At 34.4% G+C, this 18,417-nt stretch overlaps 3 protein-coding genes and 1 long non-coding RNA gene across 5 annotated transcripts in view; 3 read left to right on the plus strand and 1 right to left on the minus strand.

The window, feature by feature from the left end:
• The first annotated feature begins 2 nt into the window (after positions 1–2).
• Positions 3–1,640, plus strand: LOC111713415 (uncharacterized). Its single transcript, XR_002767690.1, has 4 exons — positions 3–81; positions 347–448; positions 1,146–1,450; positions 1,553–1,640. It is a non-coding gene; the product is annotated as an uncharacterized LOC111713415 (long non-coding RNA).
• Positions 1,641–1,992: 352 nt separating this feature from the next.
• Positions 1,993–3,042, plus strand: LOC111713413 (uncharacterized; the record flags this gene model as incomplete). Its single annotated transcript, XM_023488261.1, is given in 2 exon segments — positions 1,993–2,058; positions 2,671–3,042. Coding segments are annotated over 2 exon segments (196 nt in total), but the record flags the coding sequence as incomplete, so codon positions are not given.
• A 2,991-nt stretch (positions 3,043–6,033) lies between these two features.
• The window catches only part of LOC111713410 (fibrillin-2), a 28,871-nt gene continuing 16,487 nt past the window's right edge, over positions 6,034–18,417 (minus strand). For both annotated transcript variants that reach the window (XM_023488258.1, XM_023488257.1), the window contains exons 16-30: positions 17,977–18,226; positions 17,545–17,683; positions 17,114–17,303; positions 15,958–16,467; positions 15,283–15,417; positions 15,004–15,113; positions 13,424–13,522; positions 13,130–13,212; positions 12,915–13,048; positions 12,223–12,316; positions 11,689–11,761; positions 9,248–9,314; positions 7,930–8,108; positions 7,409–7,539; positions 6,034–6,942 (exon numbers count right to left, since the gene is read on the minus strand). In XM_023488258.1, coding sequence (XP_023344026.1) covers positions 6,078–6,942; positions 7,409–7,539; positions 7,930–8,108; positions 9,248–9,314; positions 11,689–11,761; positions 12,223–12,316; positions 12,915–13,048; positions 13,130–13,212; positions 13,424–13,522; positions 15,004–15,113; positions 15,283–15,417; positions 15,958–16,467; positions 17,114–17,303; positions 17,545–17,683; positions 17,977–18,226 — 3,059 coding nt within the window. In that variant the 3' untranslated portion in view covers positions 6,034–6,077. The remainder of the gene's footprint in view (positions 6,943–7,408; positions 7,540–7,929; positions 8,109–9,247; positions 9,315–11,688; positions 11,762–12,222; positions 12,317–12,914; positions 13,049–13,129; positions 13,213–13,423; positions 13,523–15,003; positions 15,114–15,282; positions 15,418–15,957; positions 16,468–17,113; positions 17,304–17,544; positions 17,684–17,976; positions 18,227–18,417) is intronic.
• On the plus strand, positions 9,706–11,491 carry LOC111713411 (actin-related protein 2/3 complex subunit 1A). Its single transcript, XM_023488259.1, has 2 exons — positions 9,706–10,892; positions 11,095–11,491. The coding sequence occupies exons 1-2, from the start codon at positions 9,909–9,911 to the stop codon at positions 11,224–11,226; spliced, it is 1,116 nt and encodes a 371-aa protein (XP_023344027.1). The 5' UTR covers positions 9,706–9,908; the 3' UTR covers positions 11,227–11,491.

The raw sequence follows: 18,417 nt of genomic DNA on the forward strand, positions 1-18,417 counted from the left end.
ACTTTATAAAAATCTTCATTAACCCAGATTTCAACTCAAATATTCTCTCCAACCCTGTCGGAATCTGCATATCCTGTAAATGTAAGTATTTTTTGATAAAAAAGATATTTATGTTGTGAATGTTTTTATGTTACATACTGTAATGTTTGTCAGATAAATGATATTCTCCATTTGCTTTTTTAACCATATGTTAAGATAAAAGCTTCAGTGCATCTTTAAGTAAAGTTTCAAATACTTATAAGAATTAAATGTAAAATGTTTTAAAATAAAATAAGAGACTGTGTATATAAACACAAAAATTGAAACAACTTAAGTTATTTATTGTATCAAATTGTAAAATACACAGGTCGGTTAAATGATCTACGCCGAGGTGAGAATGTATCTGTAAATGTGCTTATGAAGTGGATTTTGAATACTGAAAGGCTGAAATTATTACCGAGATTTAAAGGTATTGTTTTCATTTTTTGCTTATACCTAATTTTCTTTTCATTACAAAAATAATAAGTATATATATTTATGAAAGAACTTGATTACTTGTCACAAACTCTATTCATCTAAGCATTTTATCTTTGCAACCTAATTAGTTACACTTAAGATTCTTCAAACTTTGAATATTTAATCTAGCAGAATTCATAGTTTTATATGTCAGGTTTCAAAGATATATGGATTAGAAAATTAAAGATATACATAGCAGCAGTCAAAGACATCCCAGAAACTCATGGAAACTTGGAGACAATATTCCAGAAAACAGGTCTCAATGAGCTCAAGTATTATGTAGCAGCAGATATGAAACTCGTGAATATTTTGCTTGGCCTAAGTGCACATGGTGGAAAATTCAGCTGTCTTTACTGTTCTGGGACCATAGGGGATTATATTGATGTTTAGATTTACTATGATTAGGATATCTTAATTTTTACTTGAAACATAAAGGAGTTGAGCCATTGTCACAAACTATGTTTTCTAATATCTATATCTTTGCAACCCAATGGTGTAGACCTTAAATATTTCAAACTATGAATTCTGTTAGATGAAAGAATTTAAGTTTGAAATATCAAAGGTTTACACCATCAGGTAGAAAAAAGGAAGGTATTATAAAATCAGATTTTGTGGCAAAGACTCAATTCCTTTAATTGTCTTAATTTCAGAAGAACCTGGTGATCTCAGGACATTTGGCGGTCTTGATATGAATTACTCAGCTTATTAAGAAAATGGCTCTAAAAACATGAAGAATTACAAGAATGTAATCAAACCATGTTTACTGAAGGAATCAGATAATACCCATGTCCTGGATGTTGTACCCCCTCCAGAGCTGCATTTGCTGATGAAAATCGTAACTGTGTGTGCTCAGCTTCTTTGTAATCAGCCAGCTGTCGCTAATCGGTTTAAAGCTTCTGGAATTATATTCCATGGTTATAATGGTGGAGGTCTAGATGGAAGAAACAGTAACAAGGTAGCTTTCAGTTCTACTTTCAATGTCTTTAATAAAAAATAAAATAATAGCTTTAAAAAGTCCTTGCTACATACATTGATAATTCTAACCTCCATTTCTCAGGTGCTGAAAAAACTGGAGAGTCTTTCTTCTTTTGTAATTGAAGAGTGTCCTGATTACCTTCCATTGGTTGATCTTTTGATGAAGTTTAACTCTGGTATGTTCTTGGGGAGATTATTGATACTATATTCTTATTCCTAAAAGAATGCCGAACTTTTTTTTAAAATCACTTATACTTAGTTTTTTTATAGTTGTTTTTTTCAGTTGTAGAATCATGCTTTGGCATGGAGCTCTTAGATGGCTATTGCATGGCCTTTGAAGATTTTAAGAATGAGCTAAAGGTACAGGTTTTTTCATATGATAAGACTTAAAGGGACAGTAAAGGAAAAATGAAAGGGGGTATAGGCTGAAAGCTAATCACTTTAGCTCTTGATCGCGACCCATGAAAGTCATATCTGAATAATATTAATTTACAATATTAAATCTAAAGATTTTTATTTTAGAGAAATAGAAGCGCCCTGCCTTAAGGACTGGAGAGAGGAAATGAAGAAACTAGAACTGTATTCAGAGTAAGATCTTAATGAAAATAAGCTAAAACAACAGCTTTAAGTATCTTAACATTTCATCAAAAAAGTAATATTGCAAAATTTATCTTAAAATTAGTTTTATTGCTGAATACTAAGAGCTAAAAATTAATTAAATTGTTATCTGCATTTCTTATATGCATTAATAAACGAATCCATATTAATTATAAAATAGCTTGTTCAAATAATCAAGAAAGTTCAGTACGATACGTAAAATAGTAACCTTATATTTCAAGGCTGAACGACAAGATCAATTATTTCAAGAAAAAATAAGCATTTCTAGAATGAACAACCGGTGTAACAACATACATTAAAAAATACGTTTAAGAATATATTTCTAGTTTAACACTCACGTGTAAGAACATATTTCTAGGATGAGTAACATTTGTTAGACTATATTAATAGGATGAAAGACGTTAAAGATTATATTTCTTAGCTAGAAGCGCACTATTGAGAATACATTTCTATGAAAAACGACACGTGTAAGAAAATAATTCTAGGATAAAATACACGTTCAGTAATATATTTTTAGGATGAAACACACGATCAGTAATAATTTCTAGGATGAAACACACGTTCAGTAATATGTATTTTTAGGATGAACAACAAGGAAGAGTTCAATGAGGTTAAGTATTGTCCTGTCTGCAGCAGAACTCTGTCCTGTCCTGATCAGATCTATCAGCACATGAGAACTGAGGAGCACAAACTATCCGTGAGTAGACTATGAGAAGAGTATGCAGTAGTTCGTCATACAATGGTAGGAACGTTAAAGTTCTGCGACTTTGATTCGTTAATCCATCGGTAACTGAAGTTAATACGTTCATATCAATGTAAATGCAAGATTTAATTATGTTCGGTGGTATAATTTTTTTTTTTTGAAAATCTCTAAATATTACATCACATCATTACTTGGAATTATTTTTTATTCAAATATGTACATTTTAAGAATAAATGTCTAGTTTTTCCGTTTCATTTTTTCACTTAAAAGGCAGCAAACTTTCTAACGAATGAAAGATGTTTAATTTTTTTATATTGGATAAACATAGCTGTCTGAATATTGTATTACTCAATTTGTTTATATTTTATTGTAAATTGTAATATGTGTGAAATAAAATATTTACAATGTAAGGGAACACATTTTTTAAGAAATACCAGTTAACTTCATAACGCATAAAAGACGCTTGTTTTTTGTTGTTGAAAGTTCAGTGTTACACATACCTTTTTTAACGAGCCTTCGACAGGACTAAAGACAAATACAGATAATTCCAAATTCTGATAGTGTACTCTGAAGTCCGAAATGGATATATTTAACGGTTCTACGGTTAATAATTTAGTCTATTAAATCCAGGTATAATAGAATTTAAAACATCCTGAAGGTTCAGACCTGGTCTCAAGAAGTTTATTACTGATTCATAGAAAGGAACGTTTTTGTTCGAATTTATTAAAGTTTGTGAAAAGTGTTAGGTCAAGAAAACATTTGATTGACAGGGGGAAATGGTTAAATTTATTTAAATCATCCAAAACCTTTTCTTTTTCATTATATTGTATAAAAAATTTGGCTAAAATTGGTTTACAAATTTGACTAAAATATAATTTTAAATCTACGAGAGTACAACCATTAAGATATTTAATATCTCTCGAAAATTTGACTCCCAACAAAAAACATACGTCAAAAATAAGAGACCTATTGGATGATTTCTCTGATGTAAGAACAAACATCTAGTCTAGAATGGTCTAGAATTCTGTAGTAGAATTCTTGAAAGCAGAACTGATTGAGCTGCTAAACATTTGTTTAAAATTAACATATTTGAATTTGCTGGTAAACTGTATACAAACAATTGATAGGAACAGCAATGGGATTACATCCAGACCCTTCCTATGCAAACATTTTTATGGCTAAGCTTGATTAAATTGTGAAACTTGCAAATGCATACAAAATAACTGACGAGTGCCCCCTGAAGATCTGGAAAAGATTTCTAGATGACTGTTTTGGAATCTGGACAGATTCTATTGAGAAAATATATCAATACCTGGATAATATCCATAAAATTCATCCTACAATCAAGTTTACTCTAGAACATAGTTCTCCATTTTATTGTGATTTAAAGGATGAACATGACTGTTGGTGTCACAGAATAAAAAGTATTCCATTCCTTGACACAAAACTGTTCATTGAAGATGGAAAAAATGTACCTACTTCTAGCATCTTGCAACCCAGCACATATTTCTAACAACATACCTTATTCACTTGCATACAGAAACGTACGAATTTGCAGCAAACCAGAACTTAAATGTTCTCCTACTTCCAGCAGTTTCTTTTATCTGAATCTTTGTTAAAGTACTTATCAAATTAAAACGTTTATGTCAGGTTTCATACTAGCTGTTTTTTGGGTTTAGCCGCAGTCGCAGTCTGCTGTTTTACTTCTTGCTTAAAATCCTTTGAATTTAACTCCCTTCTACTTTAATATTGTGCAGTGTTCATTGAAAAATATTCCAGTTTGAAATTCTGATAAACATTTTTAATGAAGGTATCGGAAAATTCTATTTGATCAATAGCATTACGGAAAGGAATGGAGCCTTCGACATACACTGAATTTCTAATTCCTATATCTTTGTATTCAAACGTAGACCTTAGATATTTTCGACTATGAATTCTGTTAGATCAATAATCTAAGTCCATCAAAAGCTAACTCAAACAGGTTACAAAACTTTAGGGACTAGAAGAATTAAATTTGTAGAAAAGACTCAATTCCTTCGTAAAATTTCTACTACAATATTATTAATAAAAAAATCATAATGTTAAAGAAGTCGGCATTAAGGATTCTAAAGATTTTATGGGCAACATGTCTTATAATTTAATATTCATATTTATTTAAACCAGAAGAGGCGAAAATGAAAAAATCTATTAGTTTTACTAAAATTTATTTGTACAGAAAAGTTATTTAGTTTTGCAGATATTAACGTACAAAAATGTGACTGGCAGTAACAGAATGTTGTGAGCGAAACAATTAAAAATGCACGCACAATTTTAACTTGACAAGTGACCTGTCCAAACAAATGAGAAAAATGTCATTACTTTAACGAGGATAATTGTAAAAAACTATTATAGTTGCAATCTTTTAAAAAAATTTGAATTTTAGAATTAGCGAAAATTTTAGCAACCGCTTGAAAATTAAAAACATAAATTCGAAAACATTAGACAATGGCAATGTATTATTTTTTAAATTAAGGTAATCAACTTTTTCTTTTGATCTTTGCAGAGCTGGAATTGAGAGGTTTTGGATTTGTTCTCCCATTCACAATATTCTCTATCTGTCTTAAAGGATTTAGTGATTGGTGGGGGTCACTTCGGAAAATTGTTGAGAGAAAAAATATTAATAATTTTTAAAATTGATCAATTTTGATAATTATGATTAATCGAAATTCCGTTTTTGTGCAAGATATCTTCCTGGAAATCTCCTTTGACATACTGAAATATCTGAATTATAATTGTGTTTGCAGTATAATTCTATCATTCTGATAAAAACTAAATTTTTTTATCATGCTGCAGAACTGCAGCCATTTCTATGAAGTCTAATGAATTTTCGAAAATATAAATTTGCCGTTTCTAAATAAAAACAGATAAACGAGCTTCTTGCAATAATTCGGATGGATCTCTCTTCAAAAATTTCGTTTTTAAAAAAACGTGGATTCTTCAAGTCACAGTTGGCAAAATTCCTAAATATACAATATATATTTATAATTATTTTAATGTGAGAAAAAAATTCCTGGAAAAATTATAATATTTACTGATGTTTGCCTCGTAGCTATTTTGACGGGTCAATAAAGTTCAATTTAGCAAAGGAGTTTTTATATTCAAAAACGCCGGAATTGTTAAATTATTATTGTTGAGAATGTTCACAGGGTTAAAAATTATTGAGTTAAAGATTTAACTCATGCTGTTCACTTTAAGGATTAGAGTTTCTTGTCTGAATTTTATTAATGTTCGAAAAGACGAAATGTTATTAAAGTACTGTTAGGTTAACTATTGTATTCATATATTTGTCACTAAAGTTTGGTCCTTTTCTGGGATCACCCTGTATCCGAACCATATAGTTTCCAGGAGTTTTCACCCTGTTTTTGAAGAAAAGTCCCCAAATTCCAGATCTTCGTTTCAGTTCCAGTTCTCCGCTCCTATCCTCAACAATCACATAGTTTAAAGTGTTCACGAGATCCGACCGAGAAGGTTGGAGGCGCAGAACTCGTTTTCTGTTTTCTGTCTGCTCCCGTTGAACACTTAGATCAATCCTTACATTATGAACCTTTGTTAAACTATTGGGCTCGGAGAACAAATCAAAGAACTCGTCCATGACTGTAGAGTTTGCGTCTCTTCTGTGCCGTCTCCTTCCTTTCCTTCTCTGAGGTTTAGAACCGCCGTTAAGTTGACAGGCAAAGCATCCTTCTGTGGAGATAAAATCGTCCGACCCCTCGTCCATGTCTTGAAAGTCCCAATCTCGCGCTAAAGCCTGATATGATGATGGATTAACTGTTGCAACACAGTGTCCGTCTCCTATACTCTGGTATCCCCTAGGACACTGGCAACTGTATCCCTGGTTTCCTGTGGGAGAGCAACCAAAGGCACAAGGCGCACTGCTACACCCCCCTCCTGATTGAATACAGATTGAGAGACCGGAGTCGAATTGGTATCCTGTAGGACAACCACACTCATAGCTCCCGATGGTATTCGTACACTTGGAGTTGCCGCAAGGATTAAGTCCTGAGTTACATTCATCCTTGTCTACACACTGGTTAAAGTATAAATGGAGCTGGAAACCCTCCGGACACCCACATTGATATGAACCTGCACTGTTCCTGCATCCCTCCTCACACCTGCAATACAAAGGATTAATCTTCCAATATCTTTGATTGATTATCTCAATTAGTATTATCATTAAACGCATGTTTTAAGTGACATATATATATATTCAATGAATCTCTGTACTTTTTTTAGTTCTTTTTACATAATTTGATAAATGACTAAAGAGCCTAATTAAACCTAATGAAGTGGTATCTAGTTATGTCTCAAGTCAGCATTTAAGTCTTCTTAGTTGAAAGCAACATATTTATTGTATATCCCTATCTTATCGGGACTTTATATTTGTGTTTCTTGTGAAATATTGTAACAAAAAATGACAATCTTCCTCAAATTTTACAGACACGCGACAAAGTCAAAACTGATGTGAACCTATGACAAATATTTGTTCATTCTTAATGAGATAGAGGTGAAAGCATGCTGATATGAGACCCAATTGCAGAGATGGGACGCGTGTAGAGAAGATTGAAGATTAAATCTTACCTGGAGTCATCATTGCATTCATTCGTGTCTACGCAGAAGGTTCCAGAGGAGTCTAATCTGAAACCTCGTGGACAAACACACTTGAAACTTCCGTCTGTGTTCTTACAGGTACCTGGAGACGGGCACAAACCCTGCACAGAAGTATCAAATTAAAGTGATGAAGAAAAAATTCTAAAAATGTGACAGTTGAAGAAAGGTTTTGCGACCTCTGTAAACAACGACAAAGATGACATTGATCAAGTAAAAGCTCGTTCAGACTTTCAAACTTAGGATTATTTAAGCAGAATCTTAACCCTTAGTTTTGGAAATATTTTGCTTAATAATTGCGTGGGTTTTCTTATCCCCCTAACCTTTTAAACATCCATTTTTTTACAAAGGTGTACACATGTGGAGGGCTATAGGGGCTTAGCCCCTCTTGGATCAGTAAAATCCATAGTTTCCAGGTGGTTTCCAGACTCTTAGCCCCCCCCCCATGTACCCCTCCTGGATAAATTCCTGTGTACCCCCTTGTTTCAATTTACCTGTTGCTCTACACACTCATCAATATCTAGACATCTCTCTCCGATCTGAATATATCCAGGAGGACACATACACCTGTAACTACCCTCGGTATTCACGCACTCGTGCTGACACCTATGCTGCCGCGTCAAACACTCGTCCACGTCACGACAGGTTCGTCCATCACGGTTCAACATGTATCCTGGAAGGAATATAGTTTAACCCCAAATATGGTTTTGTTCAAGGAGCAAGAGACTGGGTATGGTTTGCTCAGACATGCAAAGATTACAATGCCCGATTTCCAAAAGTAACTTTGTCTTATGCAAAGCATCCTTCTGTGGAGATAAAATCGTCCGACCCCTCGTCCATGTCTTGAAAGTCCCAATCTCGAGCTAAAGCCTGATATGAGGATGGATTAACTGTTGCAACACAGTGTCCGTCTCCTATACTCTGGTATCCCCTAGGACACTGGCAACTGTATCCCTGGTTTCCTGTGGGAGAGCAAGTTTTACCCCAAATATGGTTTCGTTCAAGGAGGAAGAGACTGGGTAGAGTTTGCTCAGACATGCAGAGATCACAATGCCCGATATCCAACAGTAACTTTGTCTTATCGAGTTTGTATTAGATATTTCTTTAAACTGTTAAATTTTATTTGTGATTTCTCTGGGAACGTGTCTTGCACAAATCTTGCTTTTAAGAAGCTTTGTAGAAATGATCAGAATTAAACACTTTGAACTAAAAAAACGACGATATCTTGCACATTTCTGATCAGTTCAAGGGCTCAAGTACCGTTGTAAATCGGACTTTGCCATCTTTGCATGAAATTATGCTTAAAGTCCCATTAAGGGCTTTTTAATAAAGGAAATGGTCTCACAAAGGTAAAACGCTCATAAGATAAATCTTTACACTATCCCATGATGCTTATTTCCTGATCGCATAAACCATTAAACCGATGTCGGAAACCGGGTTTCTGTAAAGGAATAAGGCAATATTGTAGATATCACTGTTTTGAGAAGACACACATTTATAATAAATACTTTGCTTGTCTGTCTTGTTTGTCTGTTTTTTTTTGTATCCCAAAAACGTCATGACGGCTGAACTTATCGGGCCCAAATTTTTAGTGGAAATCCGCCTGACCCCAGGGAAGTTTTAAGAATGATCGAATTTTCAAAAATTTGCCTCTAACAAAATTAGATTTTTAAAAATTTTGAAAATCCGCGAAATTTTTAGGAAATCCACGAAATTTTGTGTTTGTTTATTTTAGAATTTACATTAAAAGAACATGTTCACAATAAAAATAGAAGTTCCTCTAAAAGCCTAGTTTATTTATAATAATTCTACCTGGGGGACATTCACATTTATAGGATCCAAAGGTATTCAAACATTCATGTTCACAAGGGTTCGGTTCCTAACAAATTTAGAGTTAGTCACTCATCTAAAATGTACAAAAAATTCTTTTTATAAAATTATCTTTCCTGAATTAATCAGGAAAGAAAATTTTAGATGATCGGAGAATTTGTTTCTCTAATTTAAAAAGCTCAGTTTAACAACAGGACAAGTACAATTACTACTTGTACATTTGTTTGATTTGACGTTAATTTTGCATGCTTATGATTAAAATTATTATTGCCCCCCCCCCCAGTCAATTTTTCCATCATACATAATCCGAATTAGACATTAAACAACCCTCCCTGCCTAGCATGATATCAGTTTGAGGTTAGATTAGAACTTTACAATACTATAGTTCACAATATGCTCGATTTGTTTGTATAGGCACCAGGCAGTGGGTTCGGTCGGACCAGGGATAGATATATACAATCTAACCAACTACAATATTACTGGGAAAACATTATATTATAGAATTACAATTCATACATTTTAACTAAAGTTATTTTGTTGACCTGAAATGTGGTTTATCAAGTATAGTGGAGGGGAGGGAGTTGACTCAGTGTGCAGAGAATCTTGAATCCGCGTAGACGGACCAGAGTCCGCGGTGTAAACTATGGTGACAATTCACAAGTTCGGAGCAACACCGCTCACCTGTCATGCTTGGTCTTCAGACCAGAGCAAGGTTGCAATCTCACAAAACAATCAAAACATTGTAATCTATAAATCCGGAGGTAAAGGTTGGGAAACTGAATCCCAGCTCCAGCAGCATGATCTGAGAGTTACGGGTATAGACTGGGCTCCTAGAACCAACCGTATAGTAACCTGTAGTGAAGACAGGAACGCCTATGTCTGGGTTAAAGACGGAGAAGCCTGGAAGCATACTCTGGTTGTTCTGAGGATAAACCGAGCTGCAACCTGTGTCCGCTGGTCTCCGGACGAAAATAAGTTTGCAGTAGGTTCCGGAGCTAAGGTTATCAGTGTCTGCTTCTATGAAAAGGAATATGATTTCTGGGTGGCTAAGCATATTAAGAAACCCATCAAGTCAACTGTTACAACAGTAGACTGGCATCCTAACAATATTCTGCTAGCCGCAGGTTCTACGGACTTCAAGGTTCGCATTTTCTCCGGGTACCTCAAGGAGATAGAGGCTAAACCAACTCCCACGGAATGGGGAGCAAAAATGACTTTTGGAAACCTGATGGCGGAGTTTACAAACTCTCCTAATGGAGGTGGTTGGGTTCATGATTTATCCTTCTCCCTGGATGGTTCCAAGGTTGCCTGGGTCGGCCATGACTCCAGTGTGAGTGTAGCTGATGCCGGGAACGGGATGAGAATTGCTAAACTAAAAACCTGCCTCCTTCCATTTAAATCTGTCCTCTGGGTCTCCCCAAGCACCCTGATTGTCGCGGGACATGATTATGTTCCGATTGTATTCAGCCTAAGCTCCGAAGGGAATCTAGTTGAAGGTGACCGGCTCGAGGAGGACAAGAAAGCGTCTCTAGGTACTCTATCCAATGCGCGTCAGATGTTCCAGAACATGGATATCCTGGGACAAAGTGATTCAGGAACCCGTATCAATACTACGCATGAAAATCAGGTACGATTAATCCATTAAAAACAATATTCAATACTACGCATGAAAATCAGGTACGATTAATCCATTAAAAACAATATCAATACTACGCATGAAAATCAGGTACGATTTATCCATTAAAAACAATATTCAAAACCACGCATTGCTTCTCAAATGTTTATAAACTAACACAAGACTTAAACTATTAAATATACATATACTTTAGATCAACGAGCTAAGAATACAGAAAACTATGAAGGACGAGGTTCGAACTATCTCCAGTTGTGCTGGAGATGGGAAACTAGTGATCTGGAACCTTGAAACCCTCGCAGGGAAACTCAAACCTCAGAGAAACTGAAAACCTCCAGACCTTGTGCCCAGCAACGTATTTTGATTCTGCTTTGTTTAAGTTTTTTATAATTTTCTACTTTAATGATTAACAAAAACTATTTTGCATCATCTAGAAAATATTCTTAATAATTCTTGATTTATTAAACCATGCTCATTGCTCATCCACCTCAAAGCTTTAGACTGAAACCAAAAGTCCTTACTGTTATTTATTATGTTTAATGTGTATGTATATCTATATGTAATAAGATAAGAAAATAAAAAAATATATATAATTTGCACATTTTTACATGGATTTTGTTCAGTATCTACTTCTCCTATCCGAAGTACTCTGACCCAGAACCCCTTTTCAACTTATCCTGCATCGTAGTAATAAAGCTTTCCTACATATAATCCAAGCGGTTTTTCAAAAAATGTCGAGTTGTTAATAGTGTATCTTCGGCTTCAGGAAAAGCTGTTAAAAAATAATTACCCTTGAGCACTCATTAAAGTCATCACATTTAGTTCTTGTAGCGTCAGGTTTATATCCTCTTTGGCAGATACATCTAAACATATATCAGGTTTATATCCTCTTTGGCAGATACATCTAAACATATATCAGGTTTATATCCTCTTTGGCAGATACATCTCAACATATATCAGGTTTATATTTACTTTTTGGTAGATATACAGTTATACAATTAAAGGTTAACATATATCCTTCTTGACAAGGCAGATTCATGAATTCTAAATTTTATCCTTGCTGCCGAATATTGGAATGTGTAGAAAAATAAAGGAATTGATGACTCGCCTGATGCTCTAATTTTCTAATCCTTATATTTTTGCAAACTGATGTTGTAGACGTTTGATATTTCAAACTTTGAATTTTGCTAGATCCAACAATTATAGTTTAAAATATCAAAGGTTTACACTATCAGGATAAGAAAATTAGAATAGAGTTGGTGGCAAGTAATCAATTCATTTGTTTAATTTGTATCCCCCAGGAGAGCTTATATAGCCTTATTACCTGTATGATCCCTGGGTATTAATACACTGTCCGTTTTCACAAAGATTAGCGAGGGTTGAACACTCGTCTATATCTCGTCCTAAACTGTTCAACCCTGAGCATAAAATACAAACATTAATACAGCATTGGATAAAATAGCAAGGTGCATAAAGTGGGCCCCAAAATAAAGTGGAATTCTACGACGATGAAAGATACTGGTTTAAATAATTTAAGAAGAGGATATTTAGTCATTAAACTTTACCAGACATAATTATACAATAGGATATCTTTCTTCTGTTTTGCCAGCATGTTATCTTCAAATCTTTTTAAGTTTTGCTAATGCTAATAGAGACAAATCGAATCTACTCCTTCTAAACATAAAAAGACAAAACTCTGAAAAAGCGAAGAGCGCGTAAACTAAGAAGTGTCCCGATAAACATAGAAATTTTGAGACCGAATTAATTAAATTAATTTTTAAAAATTGTATGTGTATTTAAGTTATATTCAACATATAACTAATTTTATGCAGTGGAATATAAAGACGACAATTAACCAATCTTATTTTTAATTGATCTTGTTAGAAAATTTCTTCCTATTCTACATATTTAAGGTTCTTTCTATATATATATGATCAATTTAAATCTGGAAAAAATGCCGCGTGAATCAAAGACGACTTCAAAGTCGTCACTTAGTTAACAAGGGACACCCTATACCTGAAGATTGGCAGAGTTTATTAAACTCTCCAGAACCTCGGACTGGACAGATCTCACACTTATCTCCCCAACCTGAACCCATTGTACAGCAACAATCCGTCCTGGTTACTGGAACCCGTCCTCCAATCTCGCATCTGAATCCAAGATAAGCAATTGGTAAAAAAATAAAATAGGATCGAATGATAAAAATGGTATGAGGTATGTCGAGGTCTAACCTGCCATTTGTGACCCTGTGATAGCAGACACCTTTCCGGTCATCCACGCACTCCTTTCCGTCCTGGGACAGCTTATACCCATCCTTAACAAAAACAAACATTTTTTAATATTCTGATTCCTATACTTTTGCAACCTGATGATGTACAATTATGATATGTTAGTATTTTTAGTATTAGATCTATAGCAGAGTTCATAGTTTGAAATATCAAAGAGATCTACGAGATCAAGTTGTCAAATGAAAGTTTGAGGAACGTGTGTTAAGATCGGTTTTGTATTTAACCAGCTCCTATTACCTTGCATTCACACTGATATCCTCCAGCTGTATTTAAGCATCTACCAAATCCACAGATTCCAGGGGTCTCGCGGCATTCATCCACATCAACACATTCATCCTTACAATTAATAAAGTTATTGATTTTTTATTTATATAAATTGTCTTTGCTTTTAAACAAAAGGCATCAAATTTAAAACGTATTTGTGTTGATTTCGTATTTTAAGTTTGTCACTTCATTTTTGTCCTTAACCACCTTAGAGGTACAGATAAAGTTACTATCTAGAGTAATAGTTTCCCGAACCCTTGAGAACAGATACAGATAAAGTTACAACCTGAAGTCCTGGTTTCATAAATCATTGAAAACAAGTACAGATAAAGCTACTACCTGGAGTCCTGGTTTCCTAGATCCTTAAAGGGAGTGTTCACGAAAAATGAAAGGGGGTATAGGCTTAATGCGATAAAAAAGCGCTTTTGATCGCTACTAATCTTACTTCTATCTGTTGCGTCTATAAGGAGAAAATTGTTAAAGACGTCTCATACCGAATAACATAGCGTCCATACAAATTGAGAAAATTGCAACATACGACTTAGACCATAAAAAAATCAATTTAATTTCAAACAAATCATTCAGATATTACAACCTATAGTCATCGATTATCTTTCGCCACATTTATATATAGTTGATTTTTCATAATATGTTTTAATTGTTATGATCTGAGAGTTACTTATAAAAACATTTATTCCTGTTTCGAGGATTTTTGGTAATGAAGACGACATTTCCATATTTTCCAGCAATGTTCGAAAACAAGCTGTAAGCTAAATATTATTTTAAAAAACAAAATCAAAACTAGTATGAAATATCAAATCTATACAAATGTGGCGAAACATAATCGATGACCATAGGTTGTAATATCTGAATGATTTGTTTGATATTAATTTGATTTTTTTTTGGTCTACGTCGTATGTTCCAATTTCCTCAATTTGTATGGGCGGTACGCTCTTCGGTATGAAACGTCTTTATCAATTTTCTCCTTATAGACGCAACAGATAGAATTAAGTAAGATTAGTAGCGATCAAAAATACTTTTTATCGCATTAAGCCTATACCCCCTTTCATTTTTTGCGAACACTCCCTTTAAGAACTAATGCAGATATTAAGTTACTATCTGGAGTCCTGGTTTACTAGATCCACAAGAACTAATGCAGATAAAGTTACTACCTGGAGTCCTGGTTTCCTAGATCCTTAAGAACTAATGCAGATAAAGTTACTACCTGGAGTCCTGGTTTCCGAGATCATGGAGAATAGGCACAGATAAAATAACTGTATTGAGTTTTGTTATCATTATTATTAAAGTATTAGTTTCCTGAACCCTTAAGAACAATTAAATATAAAGTTTCTACCCAGAGTCCTGAGGACAGGTACAGATAAAGTTACTCCTGCCTGGAGTCCTGGTTTCCTAAACCCTTGAGAAAATGTACATATAAAGTTACTACCTGGAGTCCTGTTTTCCTAAACCCTTGAAAAAAAATTCAGATAAAGTTACTACCTGGAGTCCTGGTTTCCTAAACCCTTGAGAACTAGTGCAGATAAAGTTACTACCTGGAGTCCTGGTTTCCTAAACCCTTGAGGACAGGTACAGATAAAAGTTCCGATTAGGTTTTTACACTGGTATTTACAATTGTTCGCCTCGGTTTTACATTCATCAAGATCTAGAAAAAAAAACATTGAAAAAAGTAATGAAGCATCAATATTTAAAGATTTGAAAGTTTTACAAAATGAAATGTATTATGCATTAAATGGGAAGCCAGAAATTTCTAGAAAGCAGATTTTTTCCCTAACGTTTGTGAAAATTTATCTAACGGGTTAATTAAAACTCACCAATGCAGTGTTTCCCGTCCTGGGCTAGCGTGTATCCATATGGACAGACGCACTTGTAGCTGCCGACTAGGTTGTGACATCTGAACGCACAGTCGTGACCTTGATCAGCACATTCATTCACATCCTCACAGCTTCCTGTACAAATTCAGTTTTTATCCTTGTATCTTTGCAGCCTAATTTCGTAGACCTTAAACTTTGAATTCTGCTAGATCAAATAATCAAAGCTAAAGATGTCAAAGGTGTACAGGTTGCACTGATATAGGGATTAGAAAACAAGTTTTTGAGGTGAGTAATCCGTTTCTTCGTTTTCAGATAATTGTCAAAAATGAATAATTATAAATACAAACTGATATATGCCTTTTCATTAATTTACTTTAAAAATAACAATTTTTTGAAATATTTTAAATATTTGAACTTCTCTTATATTATCCACAGTTAGGTTTACAGAAAGTTTGCAGACATTACATTTAAAAAGTATGAATATTAATTCGCGACATTCGTAGACCCAGCCAAGTACTTCTAATACTTGATTGTGCCTCAGTTTTAAAACAAATACTTGGAATACAATTTAAGCAACTTCAATCAGGACAAAGTTAATAATTTTTGAAAAATTCAAAACACAATTTTTCTGAGATGCAATAATGTATTTTTGATAAAAAAGTTTATTTTCCGAACCTGAAGGACCAGGAGCAAAACCATCTGAGCAGGAGCACTCAAACCCACCCTCAACATTTCTACAAGTTCCATTCCCACAAGCTCTACTCTGCAAACATTCATCTATATCTACACACTTAGCTCCGGTAGGATCCAGACCATATCCCTTGGGACAAATACAACGATATGATCCGTCAGTATTTATACAAGATCCTCCCTCGCATAATCCTCTCATCATCTCACACTCGTTAAAATCTTCTCCGGATCCTCCACGACCCATCCCTAGAGGACAGAGTTTAGAAAATTGTGTTGACCCTGGATTAGGACATTCCTCACACTCTCCTCCTTCTCCTGATCCCCAGGCTCTACCCCGGGTACAGCAGCAGTTCCTCTGGTTCATCAGACCAGGACGTGGAGCTAAACAAAACTCTCCACGGTATTCATCAAAGCAGGAACCTTCTCTCTTGTCAATACAGTTCCTACGGGCTCCGTCCAGAACCCATCCAGCCGGGCATTCACAACTAGCGCTACCTAACACAACCTTTTTGAACAAAAAGACTCAAAGGAATTGAGTCTTTGCAACAAATCCCAATTTTCTAATACCTATACATCTACAACCAAATTATGCAAACCTTTGATATTTCAAACTTTAATTGTTTGATATAACAAAAGTGATAGTTTGAATTATCTAAAGTCTACAACATTGGGTTGTTAAGATATAAGGATTTAAAAAACGGAGTTAGTGGCAAAGACTCAATTCCTTTTCAATATTTTTAGTCCATATTTATGTTCTTAAAGGGGCTGCCGACGTAATTTACAGTTACACTCTTAATCAAACCTTAATGTGAAAGTTATATTGTCGTTTTCGATCTTGAAAATTTCCCTTCATTCTCTCAGGAAAGAGCCCGTTTTTGGAGAAACCACAGTTTATATCTTATGTTTTATGAGGACATCTTCTTCATTATTGATCAGACAAAGGTTTAAAGGCTACCGTTATGATTCTGACGCATTTTAATTAATGGAAGACCACTTAAAATTACGTTTACAGTCCCTTTAATATTGAAAGCATGAATCAGGTTAGATTCATAATTATCATAATGAAAAAAGTCTCGTTTATTGATTGCAGTTGAGTTCCCAAAAAAGGGTTAAAAATGAATAATCCGTTGTGTTGGTTTTCCTTCTAAGTTTTTACAGAAACCGTCCTTGCAGAAATCCTTGTCTACCAGACACTCATTCACATCCTCGCACACGGTTCGTCCTTTGTTCAGGGTGTACCCCTGAGGACATGTACAAAGGGCTGATCCCATCAAGTTCTGGCACCTACCCGGAGTAGGACAGAAGGACGGATCATCACATTCATTTATATCCTGATATATTATTTAAATAGGTTATTTATAATTTACAGATTAAAAATAATTTCAGCGACTTCTTTTAAATAAAACCATGTTGCAAATTTTAATTTGTATTTAAAAAACTGCAAATAGAAAAAGGCAATCAAAAATGCAATTATAAAAAAAGGCAAACTACTTTGTTTTCAGAAAAAGTATCAATAATATTCAGAGATTTTTCTCAGCTCTCAAAAATCTAAACATAAATATCGTCTTTTACCTGACAACTTCCTCCGTCGTCAGTTGGTGTAAATCCGCTAACACAATCACAAGTAAAACCTCCAAGCGTGTTCTTACAGCGTCCATGTTTACAGAGATTATAGTTTATCCGACACTCGTCAATATCCTGACAATCGTTCCTGAACCAGCGGGTCAAACTTTTCAGTCGTATTCATCAAGTCAAGAATTGACAATTCTAAACGTAAACCAAAAATAAGTTTAATTTATAAACCCTTGTTTTGTGAAATACCCATATGTAAAAAACATCCAAAGATTCAAAGGCAAAAAAATCTTTGTCAACTTGCATATAACTATCCAAAATAATATTGTGAGGAGCTTTCAAGAAAGTAGCTTCACCTAAACCTTTAGATTAAACTCTGTTGATGTATTGGAAACAACATGAATAGATGCTTAATTGAAGATTGAACCCCGCCTTGAGCCTAGCTGAAAGCCAGGGTTGCATCTGCATGTGTATCCTCCGAACTGATTCAGACAGGTTCCGTTTCCGCATGCACTTGGATTCGTCCAGCACTCGTCAATATCAACACAGGAGTCACGGTTCTGGTTCAGAGTAAATCCTTCCTCGCAGATACATTGGAAACTTCCCCCGTTGTTCTTACATTTACCTTTCTCACATATTCCAAGGATATCTTTACATTCATCGATATCCTGACATTCACGGCCTAGATATATATCTTTTAGATTGATTGCAGAAAATAATAAAAAGGAATTGAGCCAAAAAATCAAATTTTCGAATTCCTATATATTTGCAACCTGAAGGCGTACATTTTTTATTTCAATTTAGATTATTTTATCTAAAAGAATTCATAGTTTGGAATATCCAAGGTCTATGACATTGGGTTCCAAAGATATA

Source organism: Eurytemora carolleeae, unplaced genomic scaffold, assembly GCF_000591075.1.
Source record: "Eurytemora carolleeae unplaced genomic scaffold, Eaff_2.0 scaffold1343, whole genome shotgun sequence".
In the NCBI taxonomy this organism is placed as follows: Eukaryota; Metazoa; Arthropoda; class Copepoda; order Calanoida; family Temoridae; genus Eurytemora; species Eurytemora carolleeae.